Genomic DNA, 17,463 nt, shown 5'->3' on the forward strand with positions numbered 1-17,463 from the left:
GTTCCCTTCCAGAACTCCTCAGACAATAGCGTTTACCACCATAATTGGGTATATTTATGTAATGAAAAGGGGATAACATATGAGTGAGGCTGAAAGAAAATAATAAAAATGAAAGCCATCGAACTTAAATTGTAGCTTATTTACAAACCAAAAGAAAGAAAATGTAGCAAAATATATATATATATATATATATATATATATATATATATATATATATATATATATATATATATATATATATATATATATAAAGGTCCTCCCACTAATTTATTTACAATAATATACAAGATTTCTAGGATGTTTGAGTTTCACTTTACTCCTATATGTGGATATTGCTACACACCAGTCACAAGACAACAATCAGCTGCAAGCTAGACCACACCATCTACCAGGTGAAGTGCGAGCAAACGGGTCAGGCCTGTCTGGTTCTGCTCAAGAAAAGTCTGGGAACACGGAAGGCGCCAGAAACCTACACCAGAAGCAAACACGCCCCCTATTTCCTGTCACAGTCTTTGTTATATGGGCAGCTGCCCCTGCTACTAGCCAATCATCACGTAATTTACAGCCTGTAATTAAAAGAACACACCTACACAAAGGGAGAGCAGCCAAGTTACAAATAAAAGTATTATGAACCCTAGAGTCATAACATTGGTTATTAGTTGTAGACGAATTTTTGTCTACATGCAGCTTAACTAAACTCTTTGAAATAAATTACTGGTTAGATCAGATTGACATTTTAATTGTCTCTTGTTTACAATCCAGGCCTACATAGTGCCCAGTGCTGCCATCTTTAAGGCAGAAGAGAAAGAGTTTGAAGCAGAGGCCATGCTGAACAACATGAGAGTGTACGGCACCTGCTGCCTAGCCCTGATGGCAATAGTGGTGTTTGTGGGAGTGAAGTATGTCAATAAGCTAGCACTGGTCTTCCTGGCCTGCGTCGTCCTCTCTATTCTGGCCATCTATGCTGGAGTCATCAAGACCATCTTCGAGCCACCGGTCTTTCCGTGAGTGACAGAGTGCAAGCTTTATGTGCTGACAATGCTTCCTTTTTGTCTAACCCATGTTTTTCAGGTTTATTTCTTGAATAAAAAAAGGCTGTGCGAGTGTATGGTATTTTTGATCTAGTTTTACACACAGGATATTGTTTCTAAAGTGGTAGAAACAGTTAGGCCAGGTGTGTGGGTTTATTAAAGATAGACTCCGTAAATGCCATTCTCTGTAATTATGCAAGCACTAAAGCACAACAGGGTGTAGGGTTATGGGAAAATAATCAACATCGGGTTTTTAAGTTGCTGAGAAACCAGATAGTCCCCTGTTCTGTAGACTCCTTTGTTGGAAAAACTTTCCGATTTACAAAGTGAGGTTACTTAATATGCCTTTCGTAAATTTACAGAAAACTTCACCATATCAATGGTTATAGATTCTTCTTAGTTAAATAAGACATTTTTAATCCATTTATTATTAGGCTTAGATTATGTGGCCCATTTTCCATCCAAGTCCTTGTGAATTTTCTGTTACTCTAGAAAGAATAACATATTAGAATGAGCACATTAATTATAAACCTGTTATTTGCCTCGCAGCCAACTCTACTGTCAGAACTGCTGTTATAGAAAGTTATTTAACACTTTCAATCAGATTAGAGAATTTAACAGTGCTGTAGTTTAAATGATATTATACTATTCTAATCCATGATGCCTTGTAGGTTATAATGTACACAATATTATATGCTCAGTAATGGCTTATTAGTGTTCGATTGGGAATTTTTTTAGAAGTTATAATGTGGAAATGACCCATTTAGCCTGTTATTATGATGGAAGTCAGTTTATAATGTAAATGGCCGCCTTACTCACATTACTTTTTTTTTTTTGCATGGTAGATTGTTTTGAGCAGACAACACAGGTGAGCTGCAGCTGTGGAACTGTAAATAACAATGTATGAAATTTGCTGACATGAGGTATAAAATTAGGCCGATATATTTTTACAAGCGAATATTTCCATTTAGGGCTACAGTTTGTGCCGGTTAGTGTGTCATTCTCTTAAACAATACTCACTAATCATGCATAAGTTTCTTTGAAAGCTGGGGATAAAAACATGTTTCCTGATTAAGTTAGGTCTCACATTTTATTACATTTACGGCATTTGACGCCTTTATCCAGAGCGACTTACATTCATCTCATTTATACATTTGTGCAGTTGAGGGTTAAGGGCCTTGCTTGAGGACCCAGCAGTGGCAGCTTGGTGGTGCTGGGATTTGAACTCATGACCTTCTGGTCAAAAGTCCAGCGTTTTAACCACTTCTGCCCAGCACAGCAACAGCAACAAGAATATTAACAATAATAATAATAACAATAAATAATTTTTGCAGTAAGCACTTGCAGATTTTACTTTATGATCCAGACATGTAACACCATCCTGATCATTTGACTGTATGTCCTTAAAACCTTGTGTTTCTGATTACTCTCTGAAGGGTCTGCTTGCTGGGAAACCGCACACTCCAAAACCAAGACTTTGACAAGTGCTTAAAAACTGAGATCATCGACAACGTCACCGTGACCACAAAGCTGTGGTCTCTGTTCTGTGACTCCTCTAATTTCAATGCCACCTGCGACGAGTATTTCAGTAAAAATAACGTCACAGAAGTGCAGGGCATTCCTGGCCTCACCAGCGGTGTCATCTCAGGTACAGAGCATCTCATGGACATCTCATCTCACTCAATCTCTTGATTACTTGCTCATTACAATTAGCAGAGATAACGTTCTACTCGAATAGAGTACCGTTTGAGTGTCATTATTGGAAGTATGGAAACTGCCATTAACCTGCACTCGCAGTTTTCACTCAGCAGTTGAGTGTATATGAAGTAATAGGCTTTAAAAATTTTTTAAAAAAGCACCCTATGTAAATGTAGGCTGCGTTCATATGAAAGTCCAGGAAGTATTCTTTAGTGATATCAATGTTTACTTGCTTACAGTAGTCTAACTATAAAAGTGTTTGCTGAGCTTATGTACTGTATGTCGACCCTACATAACTTCAGTGCATGTGTGGTGGCCTGGGAAACCCCATAGGATGTAACTGCAGCTGAATTCTCAGACAATCAGACAAAAATTCAGGTTTTGACCAAAATATATGCCTATAACATACTGTACTTTGGCACATCAACTTTAAGAGGAAAAAAATTATATTTCAACCAAATGACATGGATGTTTTTTTTTTCCAGTTTATTTTTTTTTTTCAAGTTGTTTGTGCAAGTTGTTGGATACCTACTTGGTGAAACAGACATAACCCAAAACAGTTCACTTTGTGTAATCAGATACTAGCTGTCAAAATATCCATGATGCTCCTGCACTGCAGTCGAAATGAAAACTTCTCTTGTTCTCGTTTCACATTTGGGTGTAACCAGAGAGAAACAGAGACATATTTCTGTTCAGGGAACCCTGTAGTTTCCCATGTGAAACAGATCAGCAATGTAACCTTCAATTCACTTTCTTTAGACATAAACGCACTATTTGAAAATCTGTGTTAAGTTAGTAAATGTCAGTGGAGTGATTTCTTTTTGTAGAGCTGCAACATTCATGGCGCTTGCTGTAGCATTTATGGTATTTTCTGTGTGAGCAGAGAACATGTGGTCGAGCTACGGCCCTGCTGGAATGCTGGTGGAGAAAAAGTTTGAGTCAGTGGCAGTGTCTGAATCCACTCAGAGCACCTCCTTTCCCTATGTACTCAACGACATAGCCACCTACTTCACTCTGCTAGTGGGCATCTATTTTCCTTCAGTCACTGGTAAGGGCACTTTGACCTCTCCTTTACCTTTCTTTTCTCTGTTTCACTTTTTCTTTTCGTTCAGTTTTTGCCACGGCTTGTAGAGTACACTGTGTTCTTTAGCTGTCCTCTGGAAGGCAGGTTATTGGCAGCCCAATTCCACCCCACCCACTTGTATTTAATCTCTGTACTTGTCTGGTGGCTTGCGCTGTATCTAAACATGCATAGACATTTAGGGAGCCAGCATGGAGATCATGCTTATCTGTTCACTTCAGCTGGAAATGTCTCATGCCAGTTTCTTCCCTTCAGTGGCTTCATGCATACAAGCTGTAACACAACAGTGCTCATATCAGCACTGATGGAAAATGTCCACACTTCCTTAAAATATATAAAACACTGAGGTGTATGCAAGTGTGTAAAAAAATGTTGTTTTTTTTAATATCAAAATGGTTAACCTAAGGGAATATATTTATGCAAATACAAAATTAGAATTGAACATTAGTTATATCCGAAAAAAGGTGAAGATTCCTGGATTTTTCTACTTCTTTTTTCTGTCATTTTCCAGGTATCATGGCTGGATCCAACCGCTCTGGAGATCTGCGGGATGCACAGCGGTCCATTCCCATAGGAACCATTCTCGCCATAGCAACTACCACCTTCATCTGTATCCTTAATGTCGTCCCTATGGCTTTAGAATAGTGGTCACCAAAGCTGTTCCTGGAGATCTACCTTCCTGAAGACTATAGCTCCAACCATAATTGTGCCCACCTGATTATGGTTGACCTGACCACCTGACCATCTAATCATTGCCTTAAGAAGTTCTTGATCAACTAAAACCTTAAAAAAGGAGATCACCTTAAAAAATGGCTAAAGACCCACCTCTTCCATGAACGCTTAACTAACCTCTAACTTGTCTCCTGCACCGCCCCCCGCCCCCCACCCGCCCTTTAAAAAAAACTGCACATACACTGGCTCTTACACCTCGACTCTGTGCACTTTGCTTCTTTAGAATTCATTTAGAAATCTTGTATGGTAGCACTACTTGTATTGTTCTCCGTTTGATATATAATTTTGCTTGTATTTCCTCATTTGTAAGTCTCTTTGGATACAAGCATCTGCTAAATGAATAAATGGAATCGTAAACTAAAACAGGTGTGTTAGATTTTGGGTGGAGATTAAACCTGCAGGAAGGAAGATCTCATGAAAGAGGGATGGTGACCACTGCTTTAGAATATTAGTCTCTCTAGTTGTTTACTGTGACTTTAAGTTTGCCTTAAAGTCTTTAATTTGTTATTTCAGTCTATAGGATGTATGGGATGATGTAGTTACAAATAGTATCTTGTACTATAATCCATCCATCCATCTTCTATACCGCTTTATCCTTTTCAGGGTCACGGGAAACCTGAAGCCTAACCCAGGGAGCATGGGGCACAAGGCGGGGTACACCCTGGACAGGGTGCCAATCCGTCGCAGGGCACAATCACATACACATTCACACACCCATTCATACACTACGGACACCTTGGACATGCCATGCATCCTACCATACATGTCTTTGGACTGGGGGAGGAAACCGGAGTACCCGGAGAAAACCCCCTCAGCACGGGGAGAACATGCAAACTCCGCACACACAGGGCCACAGTGGGAATCGAACCCCCGACCCTGGAGGTGTGAGGCAAACGTGCTAACCACTAAGCCACCATAAATACTATAGTATCTTTTTATAATAGTATCTCTTTTTTGGAACATTCTCTTAACTATGTCATTTAGACCTCTCTTGTGTGGTGCTCTTTGGTGCCTGCATTGAAGGAGTGGTCCTCCGAGACAAGTGAGTACTTCTTACAAAACCAAAAGCAACATGGTAATGCAACTAGTACTAGCAAGGATTCATTAAAAAGTGAAAGTTGATGTAGTCCTTAATGACTTACAGGCAAGTATGAAGCAGTAAAGGTGATCAGAAGTATGGGAAGCTACTTCCAAAGAGCAAACTCACATCAAAGTCTCTCTGTGGAGACTGCTCTGAATATAAAATAATAAATATAATATGAAGACATGAAATTCTAGCTAAAAAAATATGCGTCTCTTATCAGGTTCGGAGACTCCGTGAAGAAGAACTTAGTGATTGGTACTTTATCATGGCCCTCTCCATGGGTGATTGTGATTGGCTCGTTCTTCTCCTGCTGCGGGGCCGGTCTGCAGAGCCTCACCGGCGCCCCTCGGCTGCTGCAGGCCATCGCCCGAGATGGCATTGTGCCTTTCTTGGAGGTAACACTGACACACACACACACACACACACTTTCTTTATTTCTGGGTCATTTGAAGTTATTATAATTTGGAGTAATTATAACTTCCTGTGTGGTGGGCTATAGAGCTTGCTATATTTATAGGCTTAGCTCACATCAGTTCTCACAGTTATTCCTGTACCTCAAACCAGGAAGTCTTTTAATTAATTTATTCAATTATACGTCATAGAAACACAGTGAAATAGTTTGCAAGTGGATGTGTGCCATTTAATGTGTATCTGAACACATATCCCACATTGTTGGTCTTGTTTTCAGGTGTTTGGGCATGGAAAAGCGAATGGAGAACCTACATGGGCCCTGCTGCTTACTGCTGGTATCTGTGAAATCGGCATTCTCATCGCCTCACTGGATGCTGTGGCTCCCATCCTGTCCATGTGAGTGGAGCTGTCTTTCTATCACTCTTTATCTCATTTGTTCACGTATAATGCCATAATAGTACTTGCTATTAGTCATATTTTTCCTTTTTCTTTACACTATCATTTGCCATTTTCTCACTCATTTTCAATGGGGTTTTTCCCCCCTAATTTTTCCCTACGCCTTTTCATCAAGCCCTTTTTTTGTACTCCATTTCCTGCAATTTTCTCTCACTAGGACACCTGTGCTTCTTCACCTCCCTTTCTTTTCTCATCTACAGTAATTCAACCCGAAGTTACTTATCCCCACGTCTGACTGCACTCCCTTACCAGCTTTAATGATGATAATAACTTTAATAGACCCTCGAACCCCTTAACAACCTGCCACTCATTATTTATTCACTCCTTCCTTCCTGCTCACTTATTTTAACCTTGCTTTCCTGGTTGTTTGTGAAAGCTGTTTTTAAATTAGAACAGATGCGCTGTGTTTTTGTGTGTGTTTGTCTTCTAGGTTCTTCTTGATGTGTTATCTGTTTGTGAACCTGGCCTGTGCTCTACAGACCCTCCTGCGCACCCCTAACTGGCGACCTCGCTTTAAGTACTATCACTGGTAAGCACCGAGCCTAGGTCAGACAGACCTCACTCATGTTGGATTGTGTTGGTCCGTTATCAGTGTCGGTACTGTTTTTAGATTATCCCAGTAAAGCAAGTGAACAAGAGCTAATTATCCCCCCAGGGGTCTGTGACCTCTGACAGTTGTTTTGATCATCATGGCAGCCCGGTATGGAAACCAGCTCGGCTCCGCTTAGCTACTCCAATTACAGTCTCAAATCTGTCTAAGGACACACTCTCTAAGGATACACACATTGGTCCTTGATGACGTAACAGGGCAGTTCTACTGCAGAGTTGGAGGAGGTTCTTTAAGGCTAAAGGCACACAACCTGCTTGCTGAGTTGAGGGATGCCTTGTCTTTGGCCACTCCCCTTTCCCCCAAGCCTGCTGGGTAAATCCCTAGTGTCATTCCCTCCTGCAAATGCAACCAACACTGAGATTATAAATAGGTGTGCAGGCAAATTCATCAAGGGTTTGTGTTGTTAAAGATGCTGTATGTAATGTTTAAAATTGTTTCAAGACCTGTACTACTCATATTATTTCAAAAATAACTTGGAAAAGCTGTAGTCTGGAATGTTGATGTGGAATTACTGTAGTTAGTTTCTTTCTTATAGGCTTCTCTTTAAACATTTTCTGACCCAGAAATTAGCTCCGCCTCCCAGATTGAAAGTAGACCTTCTCTGCTTCTCTCTTTTTAATGTTTTTATTATTATTATTTTCAAAGGCTATTTGTAAAGCTTATATAGCATCAACAGAAGTTATCTCAAGACAACAAGCCATGTCGGTTTACAAACACTCCTTTTGAAATACACATGAACTCTTAAAGAGCTGTATATATAGAATTTGAATCTCAATATTGAATAGCTGACTATTTGTTGATAAATGCAAGTCAACCCTTAATATATGGCATAGACCCAAGGTTCATAACTTCATTTAAGAAATAAAACGCTCTTTTGCTCTATTGTACACATTAATAATGACCATGATATTTGAATAGTTTATTAACAATCATGTTCATAAAATAAATCTGTACAGAGGACTGTTTCCAGCATTCATCACTTTTTCCCCCGGTTAAATCAGTCCCTGTCTACTAAACATTTAGAAACACTGAGATAGACAGACATTTGCTAATATATATTATAAAATGTTATATATAAAAATTTAAAAAAAAAAGGTCCTGCCAAGTGACTATTTAGCATTTGCTTAAAATAACCCCATCAAAATAACAACAGTTCTTTCTTTCAGTTGAAGACAAGCTCTTCTGTCTCCCTCTTATCCAACAGGACACTGTCGTTCCTAGGAATGAGCCTGTGTCTTGCCCTGATGTTTATTTCCTCTTGGTACTATGCCCTGGTGGCCATGGTCATCGCTGGCTGTATCTACAAATACATCGAATACAGAGGGTAAGCTCAGCTGAACCATACTGAAGGCACCGGTGTGACCGGCATGTCCAGATCACCAGCACTGCATGTGTAGGCGTATAACCTGATTTGCTTTTCTGAGTGGTTTTACGTGTCATGGAAGTAATCGAGAAGTGTTAATAGTGAACAGCTGACCCCTGGCTCCAATATGTGAAAATTTGTGCGTATACAGAGCTGAGAAAGAGTGGGGCGATGGCATCCGTGGACTGTCGCTCAACGCGGCTCGTTATGCTCTCATTCGTCTGGAGGAAGCACCACCACACACTAAAAACTGGAGGTGAGAAGTCTAGTGTCTATATTTAGTATTCTAAAATTCATATGGAGAGATGATATTTATCTTTACACCGCGCCTCGGATTATTGTGTCCTCAATTCTCAATAGTATAATCCTAAAACAATTACTATTTGATTTGCCTCAAGACCTTGCTAATCCCACACTGAATAAATGAGCTGGCCTTACAGCGATTCATCCAACCCTTAACAGACTGTTGTTGGAAACGTTGAGGCCAAATCTTTTCCTCCTCCTCATTCCAACTATCCCATGGTCGCTCTAATCCAGTGCCAAGAAAACAAGAACTCCTAGTGCCATCTGTCCGAGCGGGCAGAGCGTCACGTGTTGAAGCGAAACCAGTGCCCTTCTACACTCTCATTGTTGCATAAGCCTCTTTACATGGCTTGATGCCAGTGTGTCGCTGCAGACAGATTAAATATGCTGACCTGCGGATCAGTTCTTAATAAAATCGCTATTACTCCTTACTATTCCACCTCAAGATTATTTAACTGTGCATTTACATTTCCAACCCCTTAGGATTGTTACATATTTAGTAACATACATAGTAACTACACAGGCAACAGTACAAATATTTAAACTGGTTTTACAGTAGAAGAATGTGGAGTGGCAGTGTGGTGTTTCATGTTGTTAAAAACAAGACAACGCAGGTTTATTTCCCACGTCGGAAATAAAGAAACTTTGTACAGAACATGAAACAGCACAATGATGTAATGCTTAGCGTAACGTTGCAGCATTTTAGCTTCAGGGCTCAATCCTGAGCTCGGGTTACTGTTTGTGCAGAGTTTGCATGTTCTCTGTACGTTTGCATGGGTTTTCTCACAGTTCTCCGGGATACTCTGTTTAAACAAAAAAAAGAAACAACATGCAGGTAGGCGGATTGGATATGCTAAATTGCCCCTCGTGTGTGAATGTGTGTATGAACATGGGTATGAATGATCTGGTGTGAATGCATGCAGTGTTCCTGAGATCCACCATGACCCTATTAAGTGCTTCTTAGGTTCCAATTAAATACCTAAATGATGTTTGTCTACAATTATGTTCCTCATAACTAAAGGTACAAAGATGGAACCATTCACTAGAACCAGTTTAGTCACATTTTCAAGAGCTGTTGATGATCGTTCTAGGTTCTGTTCCTAATAGAGCCACGAGACAGGCGGCAGAGGCGTACTGCAGACTCTTTATAGTGTTTCTTACCTGACAACTCTTCTAACTTTCACCATAGTGTGGGATTATAAATCGTTATCCTTCTACAACTCTACACTATGAAGTGCATCGAAAGGATGTTCAGTATGAGCATATTGCAAATGAGAGCCCTAGGAGGAGCACAGTAACATCTTTATGATTACAGCAGTAGTTCGCAGACCTATTTAAGCCTCATCAAAGCACCATATAAGAATACTTGCACAACAACACCTCCGAAAAATAATCTTGAACTGTTGTACATCACACATTTCTCCTCTGCTCTCATGTTTAAGACCTCAGCTGTTGGTGCTGCTGAAACTAGACTCGGAGTTTAAAGTGAAGCACCCTCGTCTCCTGTCCCTCACCACACAGCTGAAGGCAGGTAAAGGGCTCACCATTGTGGGTTCTGTGCTGGAAGGTACATACCTCACCAAGGATACCGAAGCCAAGAATGCTGAACAAGTAAGTCCACAACTGTACTATAACTATCAGATTTAACTACCATGCTCCTTTCATTATCCAATAAATTTCAGATGAATTTACTTTGGGGAACAGTGTATTATAGCAGTGTAATGCAGGTCCCAGGATTCGGTTTTTAAAGGTTGATGTGTCTAAAGCATGAGGAGACACTGACATCTAGTGGCACTAGGAAGAACTGTAGACAAAATCAGATAATTAGATGGGGTCTGCTTATCTAACAGCTAAGTTGCAGTGTCTTTTTTTTTTTATATATTTTATCAATTTAAACACCGTATTTCTTTAATACACAATGTTTATTTAATACTGTTTTTCTTGGTCTTATCTAAAGCTGAAGAGTGTCTTCTACACAGTGAACTGTTATATTTTCAATTCTGATTGGTCAGAATGTGTTGATTAATTTTCAGTAGCAGCATGGCTCTGATCGTAGTGCTGGTTGTCATTCAAATCACAGATTTATATTAATTTGCTTGTACTACACTTGTCTACAAGTGTTTTATTCCTTACTTATAATATCAATTTGTTCTGCTGTTCTTATCACAAAACAAACAGTACTTAAGCTGTAGCAATAATGACAAGTTAGACAAAGTACAAACATTCTGATAAGATAACTTAAGTATAACTTAGGATTACTTACGAATTGTTTTATGTACTTTGTAGAACATCAAACTAGCCATGGGTGCAGAAAAGACCAAGGGCTTCTGTCATGTGGTGGTGACGTCCAACCTGCGTGATGGCATTTCGCACCTTGTCCAGTCAGCTGGACTCGGGGGCATGAAACACAACACAGTGCTGATGGCATGGCCAAACTCCTGGAAACAGTCCAACGACCCTCTCTCATGGAAGAACTTTATCGGTTAGCATCTCAAAATTTATTTTTTCAGTCAAGATTATCTATCATCAGTCCTAAAAGTAGATAAAGAGAACCCAATTAAACAAATAATATTATACTTGGTCATTTATTTATTGTTCGCAATGATCCAATACATATCTGTGAGTGGCAAAAGAATATGAACCTCTAGGATTAGCAGTTAATTTGAAGGTGAGATTAGAGTGAGGTGATTTCAATCAATGGGATGATGATCAGGTGTGAGAGTGCCTTTTTTATTTAAAGAACATGGATCTACCATGACCTTTACAACACATGCTTGTGGAAGTGTATCATGGCACAAATAAAGGAGATTTCTGAGGACCTCAGAAAAAGAGTTGTTGAAGCTCATCAGGCTGGAAAAGGTTACAAAACCATCTCTAAACAGTTTGGACTCCACCAATCCACAGTCAGACAGATTGTGTACAAATGGAAGAAATTCAAGACCATTGTTACCCTCCCCAGGAGTGATCAACCAACAAAGATCACTTCAAGAGCAAGACATGTAATAGTCTGCAAGGTCACAAAGGAACCCAGGGTAACTTCTAAGCAACTAAAGGCGTCTCTCACATTGGCTAATGTTAATGTTCCTGAGTCTACCATCAGGAGAACATTAAAGGAATGCAATGGTGTGCATGGCAGGGTTGCAAGGAGAACGCCACTGCTCTCCAAAAAGAACATTGCTGCCTGTCTGAAGTTTGCTAAAGATCATGTGGATAAGCTAGAAGGTTATTGGAAAAATATTTTGTGGACAGATGAGACCAAAATAGAACTTTTTGGTGTAAATGAGAAGCATTATGTTTGTAGAAAGGAAAACACTGCATTCCAGCATAAGGACCTTATCCCATCTGTGAAACGTGGTGGTGGTAGTATCATGGCTTCGGCCTGTTTTGCTGCATCTGGTGCAGGACGACTTGCCATCATTGATGGAACAATGGATTCTGAATTATACCAGCGAATTCTACAGGAAAATATCAGAACATCTGTCCATGAGCTTAGTCTCAAGAGAAAGTGTTGTGAAGGACCTGAAGTTCATGTGAGGAAACCCACCAACATCCCAGATCTGAAGCTGTTCTTTACTGAGGAATGGGCTAAAATTCCTCCAAGCCGATGTGCAAGACTGATCAACAGGAAACTTTTAGTTGCAGTTATTGCTACACAAGGGGTCACACCAGATACTGAAAGCAAAGGTTCACGTACTTTTGCCACTCAGATATGTAATATTGGATATTTTTTCTCAATAAATAAATGACCAAGTATAATATTTTCTTCATTTGTTAATTGGGTTCTCTTTGTCTACTTTTAGGACTTCTGTCAAAATCTGATGATGTTTTACATTCTAAAGGGTTCACAAACTTTCAAGAACTATACATCCATTATCATCAGCCATAAGACACCATTATCTACATTTTCAGCATATGTTAAATAAATAACTATCCTGAAACCGCTTGCTGTCTTCTTCAGAGACTGTGCGAGAGACCACAGCGGCTCATCAGGCTTTGTTGGTAGCTAAGAATGTGGACAACTTCCCTCAGCAGGAGCGGCTACGAGAAGGCACCATAGATGTTTGGTGGGTGGTTCACGATGGTGGAATGCTTATGCTGCTGCCTTTCCTGCTCCGCCAGCACAAGGTACACCAGTCTGATATCTGCCATGATATGTGCATCAATGCCAGCGCTGATAAAGAAAGCTTAACTAACCAATGATGGATCATTGGAATCGCTGTCTGTTATCTTCTCCCTCCTCCTTCTGCTTCTACTTCTCTCTGTCCATGTCTCTGCCAGGTGTGGAGGAAGTGCAAGATGCGTATCTTCACCGTAGCTCAGATGGATGATAACAGTATCCAGATGAAGAAAGACCTTCAGATGTTCTTGTATCACCTTCGGCTGGATGCTGAGGTTGAGGTTGTTGAAATGGTAAGCTTGTGTATGGATAACTGACTCTTGATCTCATATTTCATATTTCAACTGCGTTTTTTTAAAAAAAAAAAAAACTTGTGTTCTCCTGTGTTTTCATGAAAACAGCACGATAGTGATATCTCGGCTTTCACCTATGAGAAGACCCTTGTTATGGAGCAGCGCTCCCAGATGCTGAAGCAGATGCATCTCTCCCGGACTGAGAGGGAGAGAGAGGTAATGTTTTTGCAAAAGCTCCTCTGCTATGTTGAAACTTCATGATGACATTTGAGTAGCAACCATAAAATTTCATTGTAACATGAAAGAATTTATCATCTTTATTTATTTTTTTTAGGTTTGTAATTGCTTAAAGTCACCCAAAACTTACGTAGACCATAAGTGTGACAGTGTCGTGCAATTGCAGTTTCGCCAATTCAAGTTGTTTTCTGCACAAAAAAAAAGCACAAAAGAATTCCTCAAATTCCTCATTTTTGGCTGCAACAATCACAAAATCCTATTTAGACTGCCTTTTGATTTTATTACACTACTCAGTCTTTTTGAGAAAGAGTCTATCAGTGTGGCACATCTTGATTTGGCAATATTTCCCCACTCTTTCTTACAAAAAAAATTCTAGACCAATCAGATTGTGAGGGCATTTCTGGTGGGTGTTAATTTACTTGAAATGATTTACATCCCCAATTCCAAAAAAGTTGGGATGCTCATTTCTTTTTAGTAACACTTACTTGCCAGCCTTTTGTTGCCCCTGTCCCAACTTTTTTGAGACGTATTGCGGCCATCAGATTCAAAATGACCTTATTTTTTTTCTTAAAATGGTACAATTACTCAGTTTAGAAATTTGATATGTTTTCTATGTTCTATTGTGAACATGAGTTTATGAGATTTGCAAATCATTGCATTCTGTTTTTATTTACATTTGTGTACAATTAAAACAGCGTCCCAACTTTTTTGGAATCGGGGTTGTATTTAAAAAATCTTATGAAGTTTACGTTTAAATTTTATTAAGAGTTTAGGGTGACTTTAATTACATGTGTGTAAGAATAACAGTATGCAATTCTGGGTTGGCATCACCAATTCACTATTCTACAAATCACTGTAAAATTAACCTATGGTGATAGTTTGGATATTATGTGGGGGGAAAAAACAGGACAGTCAATTTCAGGTTCTCCTGACCAATAATGTATGACATCATATCATCCAGTCTTGGATCCTAATGTGTTTACTTGAGAAAACCTCAACTGATTGTCAGCTGTCTAAAAAACCCATTAGACGTACCATGAATCCTTGTTGCACACCGTAATGTAGCCATATGACCTCTCTCATATTGTTGCTGCTATGGGGACTGGCACTTACCCCTTCAGATTCAGAGCATCACTGACGAATCTCGTAGCTCCATTCGGAGGAAGAACCGCACTCGGGCTCAGAGCTCGGGCTCAAGTAACCAAGGTGCTGCCCTGGAGGACGAAATGGAGAACGAGGTAGCGAATATGAAAACTGTGCCCTCGAGAACACCACCCTGGATCCAACACTCACAATTACAGAGCCACAAACAAGTGCAGAGAGCTGTACATATGTTAAAAGCTTCAAAAAACCTTCTTAATCTTTAATCTTTACACAGAGCTCTCTGTCGCTTCGGTATCAAGTGATGTGGTGGCTCTGTAACTGTCATGGTGTGTTTATCCATCTCTGTGACTCCTCCCATTAAGCATGAATCTCTGCACAGTGGCCTCCACCTCCTTGTCAACCCCCTGTGAACATCAATATTCTTCCTCTCTCCTGTCACTCCTTATCATTTGCTACCCTTCTTATAGTGAGAGACTCTCCTCTTTACTTAGCTAGCAAAAAGCAGCGGACGATAGCTTGGATTTTGACCCATGCATTGCTTTTTTTTTATGTTTCGTTCAAAAATAACACGCATAACATTGCATGCCAGCTTGCTGGTATAATACCACCTCGTCATGCATGATAATAATTGGCATAGTACATGTATAAACTAAACATCATATAACATTTTTTTGTGTGTTTTAAATGTACAGCATGGATCATTTGGTACTCGTATGAAACACATTTTCAACACCATGTATACATTTTTGCTTAGTTTTTGTTTTTGCGTTATCCATTGCTCAGTTCTGTAAGCTTTTTTTTTTTTTAGCATTTATTAGCAAATAATTTAATAGCAAATGTACTAAAGTGTGTAAATTTTACTTAAATGAAGTTCCAACGATTATCATAGAGCTCAGTAGCTAAGTTTTAATATTTTAATAGGCTAATCATTCTAATTAAAAATAACAAAAGCCTATTAATGTTTTTTAATGTACGCATTTTTAGCACGCTAATCATGTTTGCTGTTGTAGATAAAAATATATCCAATAGTTGGCAAAATTGTCTCTGAAAAGAAAAATACAATAGGAACCCTTGCATAATTTGTAATGGTTTTAATGGAAGCTGTAATGGTCCCTGTGGCTCTCTACTGGTAATTTGTTGCTTTCTATTGGTGGCATCTTATGTCTAGTGGATACAGTTAAGAACCGGTAATGGTTTGTAATGCTATTTGTAGTGGAAACCATTAGAATTTTTGTGATGGTTTCTATTGTTTTGTTGTTGTTTTTTCAGGAGGGGTATTAGGTGAAGCTTGTACTTTCATAAGGCACTTTGAATGTATAAGTCGTTACAAAATTGGAGAGATCTGAAAAATAGCACCTAAGCCAAATCCTCCATCTTAGTTGTTGGTGCTGTTAGTAGTGACTAAGCATTCTAGCTCCAGTAGTCAAAGTTGTAGAAATGAGCAAATAGTAGATCAGATTAAGTCATAAATACAATTACAAGTCTTCTAGATCAGTTTAGGGAAACCTGTCGTTTTCCTATTTATAAACAAAGGATATTTGCATCTTTTGTATAAGCATGCACAGAAGCTGATTAGCTAGCTAGTTAGCTAGCTAGCTACGGTACAGTTGCCAACTGTCCTAGATGGTGTGTCTCGATCAGCTCCCTAGCTCATGAATCAGTATAACGTGTACATCAGTTTGGGCACTGGTAAGGACCCTGGCTCACTACACATTGGGACACTGATTGCAAAACACTCAATTTCCAACATGACTATGTACTTGTGTTGTAAAACGTAACCAAAAAATTTACGTTTTATATGTCATATAAATTTGTTAGCTTAATCACACACATTTGTCATGGTACATCAAGCAGGATCGCAGGCTAGCTAGTGGAGTTTTCGTTTTAATCATTAAATACTTAAAAGTTGTTAGACTCAAACAAACAAACAAAAAAATTAAGTCAAAAATCACTAACGTAAGTAATCATTTTAGAGCTACAACAACAATAAGAAGTTACTTACATGTGTAGACTGAAATTGGCTGAGAGTTCGCCCGTAATTTTTTTTTTGTGCTGAGAGGCTTCAGAAAATATGACGTCATTTCCAGTAAAGAACATAGTGAGCGTCGACACTGCTTGGATTTTGCGGTGCATTGTGGGACTTTTTAGGGAGCGAACATTCCAGTGCACTGGAAGGATTTTGCGATTGAGACAGCCCTTAAAATAGCCGACTCCTTGATCAGTGCCCTGATCTAGGGAGCTGATTGAGACACACCGACAGTTGCTTGCTAGCAAGGTAGTAGCAAGCTAGTTAGCCACTAGGCACTAGATGTGTATCATTAATAGTAAAACACAAAGGTAAACAACCTTAACCCTCAGCTGCTCAGTTGTATAAATGAGATAAATTGAAGTCGCTCTGGATAAGGGTGTCTGCCAGAATGCCCTAAAATGCCAGAAACATTAGGATTTCTAGGGGACTTAGGGGGTTAGTTATGCTTTATGTTTTCTGAGCCATGTGAACTGATTTAATGCTTGTGATGATTCTTCAGGCACAGCTAATTCATGATAAGAACACGGCGTCCCATGCTGCTATCAATGACAAAGCTGAGGCCACTCCGGACCGGGTTCACATGACCTGGACCAAAGAGAAGTTCTCCACTGAACGCACTCGTAACCGGGAGCAAAACGCCAGCATGTGTGTACGGGATATTTTCAACATGAAACCGTGAGTGTACACCACAATTTGAATTATTTCTTCATGTTGAAGTATACATTATATGGTGGATATGATTAGATTAGTGTACACAAGTACAGCAAAACTATGCTGGTGGCCTTAGCCTAGTCTTAAGAGAGCAATCCAGTTGGAGCAATCTTCATGTTCTAGTTAGTAGCACTTAAGAGATAAAAATATATATACATATATAACATTGGAAATTTTTGTATCAGCATCTTTATCACAACTTT

At 39.4% G+C, this 17,463-nt stretch overlaps 1 protein-coding gene across 13 annotated transcripts in view; it reads left to right on the top strand.

Moving 5' to 3' along the window:
* The window catches only part of slc12a7b (solute carrier family 12 member 7b), an 85,132-nt gene that overhangs the window by 56,841 nt on the left and 10,828 nt on the right, over window positions 1–17,463 (top strand). For 10 of the 13 annotated variants that reach the window (XM_053635565.1, XM_053635496.1, XM_053635503.1 and 7 more), the window contains 17 exons: window positions 763–1,004; window positions 2,468–2,679; window positions 3,613–3,777; window positions 4,322–4,420; window positions 5,527–5,584; window positions 5,847–6,021; window positions 6,315–6,433; window positions 6,924–7,022; window positions 8,308–8,427; window positions 8,618–8,722; window positions 10,212–10,380; window positions 11,056–11,251; window positions 12,728–12,894; window positions 13,048–13,179; window positions 13,288–13,395; window positions 14,538–14,654; window positions 17,049–17,224. In XM_053635565.1, the coding sequence (XP_053491540.1) occupies window positions 763–1,004; window positions 2,468–2,679; window positions 3,613–3,777; window positions 4,322–4,420; window positions 5,527–5,584; window positions 5,847–6,021; window positions 6,315–6,433; window positions 6,924–7,022; window positions 8,308–8,427; window positions 8,618–8,722; window positions 10,212–10,380; window positions 11,056–11,251; window positions 12,728–12,894; window positions 13,048–13,179; window positions 13,288–13,395; window positions 14,538–14,654; window positions 17,049–17,224 (2,459 nt within the window). The remainder of the gene's footprint in view (window positions 1–762; window positions 1,005–2,467; window positions 2,680–3,612; window positions 3,778–4,321; window positions 4,421–5,526; window positions 5,585–5,846; window positions 6,022–6,314; window positions 6,434–6,923; window positions 7,023–8,307; window positions 8,428–8,617; window positions 8,723–10,211; window positions 10,381–11,055; window positions 11,252–12,727; window positions 12,895–13,047; window positions 13,180–13,287; window positions 13,396–14,537; window positions 14,655–17,048; window positions 17,225–17,463) is intronic. The other 3 variants (XM_053635520.1, XM_053635528.1, XM_053635559.1) reach the window with 1 other exon arrangement.

Source organism: Ictalurus furcatus, chromosome 1 (genome assembly GCF_023375685.1).
Source record: "Ictalurus furcatus strain D&B chromosome 1, Billie_1.0, whole genome shotgun sequence".
NCBI lineage: Eukaryota > Metazoa > Chordata > Actinopteri > Siluriformes > Ictaluridae > Ictalurus > Ictalurus furcatus.